Below are 10,536 nucleotides of genomic sequence, written 5' to 3' on the forward strand. Positions count from 1 at the left end.
TATATATATATTTCACTTTCTCTGTGATATTACTAACTGTAGTTATTATTGTCAGTTTGTGCTATATAGTGTATAGTACATAACAATAAAATTTTAAAAATTAAGACATAGGAAAATGGTACATATCTCTTAATATTTTGTGAAATAATCTTAAAACAACTTATATTTTCATATATAATTTATGTTAATAATTTATTATCTTTTCCTGTCCTTTAGCATTGATATTTATCACAACACATGTCAATGGATGTCCCTGGCCAGTATTACTGTATTGTGGGCTGAGAAACTTTCGGCATAACATTGTGGCATTCGCGTATTATGCTATCCCTTGTGAACTGAGCAGGCATTGACTTATTAAAAAAAAAAAAGATTAACCTTTCAAGTATTCATCTTAAAACATAAATAACACATAATTAAGTAAAATATAAAACTAAAACCCAAATACAATGCAACTTTCTAACTGACTAATATATTTCTAGGTGAGAAATAATGATAAAGTGGCATGGACAAAGCAGCAACAGTCTAAGAGCAGTTTGACTAGTTTGCTATAAAAGTCTATATAATTCTTTGCACCAGTTAAGAGAACATATTTCAAAAAGCACTCTTTCCATTAGTTATAAACATATAGCCCAACTAAGTATAATTGACTGAGGAATCACAATACTATGTAAACAAAGTGGCTGTGGCATCTACCAAGAGTTCAGAGAAATTTATTTCTCCTTTCACCAAACGTGCCCTACATAACTTGAGAGAAAAATGTGTAAACAGAGCAGTTAACCTAGATTCTTTCTAAATATGGAAGGTTAGCATGAGCCAAGAAATGTTTAAACTACAAAGACAACAAATTTAACATTTTCTGAACGTGCGGAGCACAAGAGAATAAAACAAAACTAGAAGAATTTTTCTTGATTTATTTCATATTTTTTTATGATGGTTATGAAGTTAGTCAAACTGACCATTCTCATATAGAGTTAAGGTAGAGAAAATAACAGACAAAATATAAAGTTTTCCTGAAACAAAACATTTGAAATTTATTTTGGAGGTTTTAGAGATTATGCAAATGAAATTAGAAAATTTTGAGTTGAAAAAATGTATTTTTAATCATAATATGAAAATCACTGAAAGCAGTCAACACTTTGACTCCATATATTCATGGAGAAATTTGTAGGCAAAATACTTTATTAAAAATTTTGTTAAGATACACAAAACATATTAGAAGCTATAGTATGGAAACTATAAAGTTGAGATTGAGGCCACAAACTCAGCTGATTCAAAAGTGTTAAAAAGCTATCATCCCATATTCTGTGGACATATATTTTAGTGAAACTGTTTGACTGCTTAGAAAGTAAGGATTGTAAAAGCCTTTGGTCAGTGTTAATGCTGCAATCAACAAACCAAATTGAGTTGAAATCATAAAATGTAGAGTACACATTGCACCTTAAAATACTATCTGATAGCTCAGAAAGCAAGGTGCAACACCTTTCAGCTGAGTTTTTAAACTAGTTATTTTCTTCTTTCATCTAAACTATCAGTGTAATAGGCATTATATCAACTTGTCCAGCTGTCTTTGTTTTGTGGTAATCAAGTTGAATTTGCACCATATAATGCATACATTGTATGATGAACTTTATTTAATAGGTTGTATAAAAGCCAGGATCACAACTTCTTTCCAGTCAGTGATCCTACAGTCAGGGACTGTTCTATCTGTAAGGATGAGCTTAAATCCAGCCATTTCAATTAGAAGGTTGGAGTTAGAGGTTCTGTGGACCATTTAAGTTGAATTGCACCACTAGATCTTTCATTTCCTTTCCTGACTCATTCTAAATAGCAAGATATGTACTCTAAGCTTCTTCCTCATTTTTAGGGTTGGAGTGGGATAAAGCAGTGGGTTCAACCTCTTCTGACCCAATTACCTCCTATGATGGCTCTTGGTCAAGCCAGTTCAACAGAGATTCATTGGTCATGTATGGACATGTCTGATTGAAGTGTACTATATGCTGGCATGCATCCCTTGACTGCCGTAACATCTACCTTATTCGTAATGGACTGGCACAAGATTTACGTCTTTTTCAAACATGAACCAAGAGTTTTCTGTTTTGCTGCCCTATACTAAAGTTGCATCCAGTCTCCACTTTGGTACATTAATTCCTTCTCAGTCTTATCCTAGCACCTCTTCTGTCTTGTATGTGTCAACTACTGGTCAAAGTGGTCGTTTGTATGTTTGATATATTGTAAGATCTTCCAATATTCTGGCTATCCCTTACCATTTTCCTACAACAGGCACATATCAAAACCACTCAGATCTTAGAGAGCTGGACTGACCACCATGATTTCAGTGGAAGTTTTTTTGTTGAACTTGTGGCCTTACCCAAGTTGGTGGCCAGGTTTGACTCCTCTAGTGTTTTCAGTCTGTAGCCCACTGTTGATTATCCTGTATTTGTTGCATCATTGATTGAAATTGATAACCTTGTCTACCTTCCTGCTCTCTAGGTATTGGCAGTTTATTTAAAGTAACCTGATGCTCCATAGGCAAAGCATGTGCTTCTCTAATTCTTCTAGGATAACACCCTGATGGAGACATTGGTAGCATAAGTTGCAACATATAAAATCATGGGAGGACTGGGATAGCCATGCCTGTTCACTGGAAACTTGTGTGATTGCAGCATAACAATGGAATGTGTGGATGGTTGATTGCCTGGATAGGACAGTCTGTCTTCCTCTCAGCATCTGACTCAAAGTTACTATGTGGTACTGCATCTCGAGAGAAACTGCCTCAAGAAAAGTAAGAAGCTCTCTTATGTGGGTGGTTGATTGTTTGTGAGGTATAGTTTGTCTTCTTGGTACCACGTTGCAAGAGAAACTGCCTCAGGAAGAATACGAAGATCTCTTTCATCCAACTGATGGCATATTGTCTTGCTAAGTAACCATTCTACAAACTATACAATGAGGATACCTTTTGAACTTCTGAGGCCATTCCAGGATAACCCATACCATGCAAACTGTGTCTATTATCTGCATAAGGGATTAAGCTTTTGAGCCTTAAATTCAACTCAATAAATTTCTCTATTTTCCACCTGGTCAAACCTCCAGAGCAAGTCAGTAGTGACTGGCTCATAGTCCCAGAGCTGCTTCTTGTTCAAGTGCTTGATGGAGTCTAGGGCAAAACTGTCTAAACTCAGAACTAAATGTTGTACAGCCTGTTCCATAGCCCAGTTATTGCAGGCAGTTACTTACCTGAAAAATTTCAAAAATGAATGGACCAAATTATCCTTCACTGTACCTTTGAATGTTGGTTGTCACCTATTTGTTCTCACTCACAGTGAACCATGATCATGATCAAGATGTTTTTGGTAGGTCCCTGCTTTAGGATGGCAGAATGATGAGTTTGCACAAGCAAGCTCATCCATAGGTACTGCTCAACCCCAAGGTCCTCCATGATCTATGACTGTTTTAGCAGTACACCTATCAGCTCAGTGAATGTCACCACTGCTCCATGATTCACTCACTTTGCCAGTTGGTGCTTGCTGTCTCATCTGCTAGTTGATGGACATTGTTCACTAGTGGTACTGACAGTCTCTCTCAAGTGGCTTTGACCATAGCTGGGGCTTTATTACTCTAACTAGCTTAAATCTGGGAGTCCTGTACACACCACCACAGTGATCCTGATCGTCTATGTTTCCCTTTTACTAAGTTCTTTAGAAAGATTTAGGACATCCATTCTTTGTGCACCAGATATTGGTGGCTCTTCATGAGTCATTGGTTATAGTGAGATAGAAGTCATGGACAACTGCAGCATCAGGGAATGTCTGACATCCTGAAGAGGACTTTATATAGACCTAGCAGTTATTGCTGACAAATATCCTTCTAGGTGACTGACTCTTCATCTTGGTTGTAAGTCTTTCAAGTTGTTAAAAATGTCATTTCCTTCACTGTGAAGCCTTTTAAGACTTAACCAAACAAGTTTAGAAGAAGCAAAGGGCAGTACACACCTCAGCACATATAACAAATGCTGCAATATGATATCTTGTAGTCACAGCACAAATGTTTTCTTTTATCTATCCATTCTGTGGTATATTTTTGTAAAACTGAGTTAACCTTCAAATTATTTTACAGGTCTGAATAATAACTGAAGATTTGGTCAAGATATCAATCTTTTGATAATTAAGTTGTGATGTACATGAATTAATGAGACTGTACACAAAGTGAAATGCGAATTAAACAGTCTTTATAATGACACTGAGCACAAACAGAGTGTGTTTATTTGCTTTTCCTTACTTGAAACTGTCACTTAATTCTTTCAGCTGCTTCTTCTTCAAAGTCCTGTTCCAGGCTGTCCAAATCCAATAATTCACAGTTCTCAATAAATGTCACATTTACCCAAGGTGACTAGTGCTATCCCTGTGACTTGTCATTCTTATTATAACAAAAGTATTGTATGTTTTAAAAGCTATGTTACCTGTTATTTCATTATACTTTTATGCTTGTTGTGCTAAAAATGCTTGCAGTATACATTTTCTTCTAATATGAGGTTTGGTATGAAAGTGATACATACAGCGTCTTTTTATTATTATCATGTTTTCATATTTGTTGTGAGGAAAGTTTGTATGAGCCTACCCATTTATGGTTTAGAACAGATGCAGCATTTACATGTTATATATATAAGCATGCAAGAGAATTAGTTCAATAAAACTTTCATTTATAAAGACTTTTAACACTTATGCTAGTTGTGAATGTAGTAATATGTAGCTTGAAATATGTTTTATAAATTAATAAATTGCTATCCACTATTGCTTAAAGAGTAAATTAATATATTTGTGATATAATTATATTAAACTACTTTTTTTTTGTTAAATTCACAGAATACTAATGAGCTACATGTATATCTGTACTTGACCTCAAATTTGCAATGAAGCACTATTTCTAAATCTCCCTACTTTCTCTTATGTGTCTCTAAATTAAATTCTCTTACCTGGAATTGTTATTTTAGTTGTTGTTTCAGTTGATAGTTTACTTAAAGATTCTTGAATGTGCTTTAGGTCTTCAAGAAGCTTGTAAAACTGGTAGTGTTGGAAAAGCAAAACAGATTCTTCGAGAAGCAGGTCCAGATGCTGATGTGATTGTCAACACAACACCAAATGGATGTAGCACACTATTATTTAAGTATGTTACCTATTTGTTTGTGTTACTTCATGATGTAAAGAGAACTTCTAGTGTGTTAATGAGTTAGTGATTTATTATTAATGTATTTGTAAATTCTAAACAAAAAAAGGAAAACATGTTAATAATTCAGTGTCATTCTGATGATGAATAACTCCTGAAATCATTGGGAAAACATTTTGGAAAAAGATGAGAGACAGAGAGATGTTGAAAGTAACTAATAGGAAGTGGAACTGTGTTGGAATTGAAATTTGACAAAAATTTCAGTATATAAGTTTTGGCAGTAAATCACTTCCATAAAATACTGTTATTTCAAGTGTGTCAACACTCTCCATTCTTTTTACAGTCTTCCTTTCATAGATTCAAACTTCAAAATGAAACATAAACGGTCCAAGCTAGAAGCCAACTAACTAGGTTGTAGTTTTAATAACTGTTTCCCTTGGATCACAGGTATGATAATGATATGATACCTATATACACAAAAGCTTCAACAGGCAGATGCAAAAAGTAAAGAAAAGGCAACTCAAAATAAGTCAAAGTGAATTAACCTCAAAATAAGCTATAATGATTATATGAAAAGAAATCCGATACAGTACATTACCTCCACTCACATAAATAGCTATTCTTGTTCAGTGCTGCCATCTGTATGCAAAAAAAAAAAAAAATCGCATGCCTCAAGCCTTTTATCTCCCCTCCATTGGAATTCACTGACTCCAATGCATCTCTCATGCAAATCATCATGCATCAACCCTCCACCAAAAAAGAATGCAATATACTCTCATGATGCATCTGACTCCCTCGAATTGATTCTACCAAACTATCACTTCTTATTTGGCAGTACTCAGATGTTTTTCGTTTTGTGTGCTTCGCTTTTGTGATTTTAATCATTTAATTTCTGAAGTGGGATTTCTTCATTACTTTTTTTTCTTTAACTTATATTAACTTAATTTTGCAGTCTATTATTTTTTTCTCACACTCACATATTTTATATCAGACACTTTGTTTGATTTATGTATTTCTACAAGGAATTCTGAGGTTGATGTTCACACTTCGGGTATCATACCTCTAGCACTGTTTCACAGGCTGCAGGTGGGAGAGACCTGTTGTTGGATTTCTTTGCTATTATCCACCATGAGATTGATTATTATATGGGTCAATCTCCTTCTCCTGAACTTGCCCCATTAATCCTCTGGAACAAGCTGAACCTGTTCAGGCCAATAAAGATTTGATAGCCTTTTTATACCACTGGATTTTGTCGTGTCTTCCACTACCCCTTTTGTAGAATCAGATAGGCATAATATGGCATTTTTCAGCATGATTTCTCAGGTATGTAATGTTTTATCCATTGCCCTGGTTTCCTATGATTCTTTATTACCTCCATGTTGGCTTGTTTGTCGTCTTCGGCTCTTGCTTTACACACGTAGTTTCACTATTGTTGTGGTCTTCTGGTTCATAATTTGACCTTGTCCCGGTCATTTGCTACCTCTTTATTTTAGGGATTTACATATGGATCTTTTTATTTGGCGGTATGTTTTCTATCATATATCTGTGTCTTTGGAATCACACGTAGTTTGTGCATCAACACTCTACCTTTTGTTCTTTGGTTCCATATTTGTAACATTTGGAGCCACAACAAGCCCCTATTCCTTTTTCCCATTCTGGTCTTTATCTACCCCTCCCTGATCCTCCTCCCTGGTGTTTCTCATCATGTCGTTTTAGATGGGCATGTTGCCAACAGCACCAGAGAGTAACCAGAAGGGTCTGGTCTGGTGGGAGCTTGACTGTATGATTTTGTTACCCTTTGGTGATCTTTTGGGAATGTAATCTTCAATGGTAGCCTTTATCCTCTTAGGTCAGGCTCATATGTGGGTTCTTTTGTTGGCTTTTCATGACCATTGGAATCTCACAAGGGATTCTTTTTCTGATGGTTAGACATGACTCGCATGTTGGTGGGTGTCCCACTTCTTCCTCAACATCCAAATTTCCACATTTCATAGATATCCCATGGAGAGGGGATGTGTAGGTCGATCAACAGGAAGATATGGGTTTTGGTCTGAGGTCGAGAGGTCTTATCATATCAACATCCTAGAACTTATTATTGTAAGTTGTGCTTTGGTTCATTTTCTCTGTTTGATCAGAAATCGTCTGGTAATGAACCATTCCAACTTTTCTCCAGTGGTTGCTTCTCTCAATCACAAGGGTGGCACCTGTTCTCGATCCCTGTGTATTCATACGTTAGATCTTTTTTTTGGGCCCATGCCTTCGGTATTCATATAATATCATCATATTCCGGGTGCTTTTGCACTTGTCATGAATCATCTTCACATCCAGACAAATCTATCTGATGGAGTGGTCTCTTGATCCTTTTGTTTTCCAGTGGCTTTGACTTTAGTGGGGTAATCCTCACTTCGAAGCTTTTGGTTTGTCCCTTAACACTTTCAATGCAGGATCAGTTAATTTGACTGACTCCGTGACCTTTTTGTACTCGTTTAAAGTCTTTATACATTTAATAATTATAACTGTTAATATAGTGGGTATATCGTCACGAAATTTGACAGTCTTTCAGTTAATATGACAAATCTTTCATATACAAAAACTCGTATTTCTTAGTGAAGTATTTTTAATAGAATAAAATAAAGATTTGTCTGTGAATATATTGAGTATTTGAATCGTCTGTGTGCAAAGTAATTTTTATGTTAAAATTAAAAATACTTTTCCTCATCTCAAAAATCTCAAATTTCTTTTGTGTAATCCGTAGAATCTCTGAAATGCATTTCAAACGTTTTTTCAGTAAAACTTTATAGTTTATCTTTTATTTTCTCTATCCTATCTCAAAATGAGATCAGTCAATTTGACCTACCTTATAACCCCCAAAAAAAAAAAATCGAAATAATCCTAAATTAACCTTTTTTTCTTCTTTGACTTCAAATTGTAACATGATACTGCATTCATCATTTATCCTAAGCAGCCCTAAGTTCGTAACATCATACATCTATTTACAATTAAATTTTATTGTTTTATTGCCCTTTGAACCATGTCTAACTACTATCTGCACCATTATATGTTGTATATCACACGGGGAACGAGCAGCTCACATTACACTGTCGAATTACATTACCCACAAGCTGCTCGCGTGCGTGCCTCGTAAACCATTTTAATTATATTATTATTACTTATTTTACCTAATCTAGTCTTAAATAACTTAAAAAGATCCGTATTTTTAATTTTAGTTACTTTTATAATAATAAATAAAGAATAGATATGAGAAACAAGAAATACCTACCCAATCTTCTTTTTTCTTGCTCTTGTCAAGGAGGGTTACGCCAGATTTTTTATAGTAATTATACTAATTCACTTAACAATTTTTATTTAATTACATTACAAGTTTATCCAAGCTGTTTGTTAACTTTCCCACTTGCTACTCTGCGTGAAATTGACAATTATCTGTTCAGAACACAACCTTATTCAATACGTCATTTGATAAATGAAAACCTTGACTTTCTATTGGTTATAGGTAATTTATAATGAAACGTAAGAACTATAAAGGAATTGTGAAAGAGAGGATGTGATAGGTGGGTATGGCAGAAGGGGTCTGATTTTCTATTTAATAGCTCTGTAACCAAACAAAAGTGAAGGCTATGAAAATTGTGGTTTGTTTGAGCAATTATGAGTATTTTACATTTAATTTCATACATTTTTTAAGGGGTGATGGATAAAATAGGGATGATGACATGCTAAGACAAATTGTGTCATGTGGGTCACACTACTGGAAATTCAGGATTTTTTAAATATATTTCCTTGTAGAATTAGGAACTTAAAACTTGTATTCTATTAAGATATGTAATATTAGCTAAGATTTTATGCTATTTTGAATGTGATTGTGTCATGCGCAGTAAAGGATACCTGGGGTTACAGGGTTAAGGGGATGATAAGTATCTAAGTTATTTTTATTATGCTTGTAAGATAATTTAAAACAATCATGATTTTCATTTTGCTATGTAGCATTGGGCTAAACGAATGGGAAACAAACACATCAACTTGAAAACAGCAAAAGGTGTCAGTATTTCAACAGTTGGTGTTGATGTTGGAGATTGGGTGTATGAGAAGAAAGTTCGAGGTCAACCCAGTTATGGACCTGTTACATTTCGCACCTGGGATTTTGGTGGGCAGGTACTATCTTTTTTGATTTGTTAAAATTGCAATTAAGTTTCTTGTTGTATAAGAAATATTTAACAATCTTGTGAGGGTTTTATTGATGAAAATACTTAAAATAAAATTTTGAAAATGCTATGATGAATATATAACGCATAAATTAATGTAAGATGCAAAGAAACTTCTATCAGTCTTTTGGGATAGCAAAATTTTCTGAGATTAAGAAACATATATTGAGTAATCTTTATTCTTTCTAGGCCAGCAGAGTAACACTGACGCTTCTGTTTGCTGTATTCTCATGCTTAATCTAATTGCATAACATTTCTCCCACACTTTCTATATAATATGTAATTAGTGCTTGAAAAAATTATGTAATTTGGTTTAGTGTTTGTATAATATTTTAAGTTGTAAATTTTCAGAATTTGTTTTCTAATATGATGTTTTAAAGAAAAGATTAAAAAGATAGTTTCCTTTTTTCTTAGAGTTTCTACTTGTATTTTTATTGTGTGCCTAAAATCATGTAAATATATCCAATACAGTTATTTTTTCAATATAATGAAAATTGTTGTGTTTGTATTGCACTGGTAAATGCATACTAAGTTTCTCATCTCTTCATTCAAGCTTTAACATGCAATGAAATTAACTATTCGAAAATGTTAAAGAAAGAAATAGAAAATGTCAGCTGGACTTTTTTATTATTCAGGAAATTCAATTTTAAATATCCAATAAACTATATCATGTTTTACTTTTGTCAAAATTTATATCTATTATTTATCTTTACCTATTGGAACAGTTATGTAGCCATGAATACAGCATACAACACTGATGAAGGTAAATGTGTTAACAATTAAGAACACAACTTACATTTGTACACAAGGCCTACACTATTTAACCCTTTTCATATGGGTCACGGGTCATGTCATCGTATTTGTTGACTCACATTCAAAATTTTATTGAACTACTATTTTATGAATTTATGTCAGTAACTTTGGTGTCAAAATGTAGATTATAATTCAAATTTTAGTATTACACATTAATTAATTTCTTAATTTAAAAGTAAATATTAAAAAACACACCTAAACATAGATTTTTGTGTGTCAAGTGGATTGTTGAATGCAGCACTGGTTCAAATTAGATGTTTCTGATGTTAAAATACCAAGTCTATAGCTTCATAGAAATTAGGAACTCAAATTGCTGATATTGACAAGCTAGAATATAAAATAAGAA

General features: G+C 33.8%; 1 protein-coding gene across 1 annotated transcript in view; it reads left to right on the plus strand.

Annotated features, from left to right (window-relative positions):
* The window catches only part of LOC106462914 (leucine-rich repeat serine/threonine-protein kinase 1-like), a 257,033-nt gene that overhangs the window by 112,892 nt on the left and 133,605 nt on the right, over positions 1-10,536 (plus strand). The window contains exon 7 of the mRNA XM_022390319.1: positions 5,037-5,160. Within this exon, the coding sequence (XP_022246027.1) occupies positions 5,037-5,160 (124 nt within the window). The remainder of the gene's footprint in view (positions 1-5,036; positions 5,161-10,536) is intronic.

Source organism: Limulus polyphemus, unplaced genomic scaffold (assembly GCF_000517525.1).
Source record: "Limulus polyphemus unplaced genomic scaffold, Limulus_polyphemus-2.1.2 Scaffold1281, whole genome shotgun sequence".
In the NCBI taxonomy this organism is placed as follows: Eukaryota; Metazoa; Arthropoda; class Merostomata; order Xiphosura; family Limulidae; genus Limulus; species Limulus polyphemus.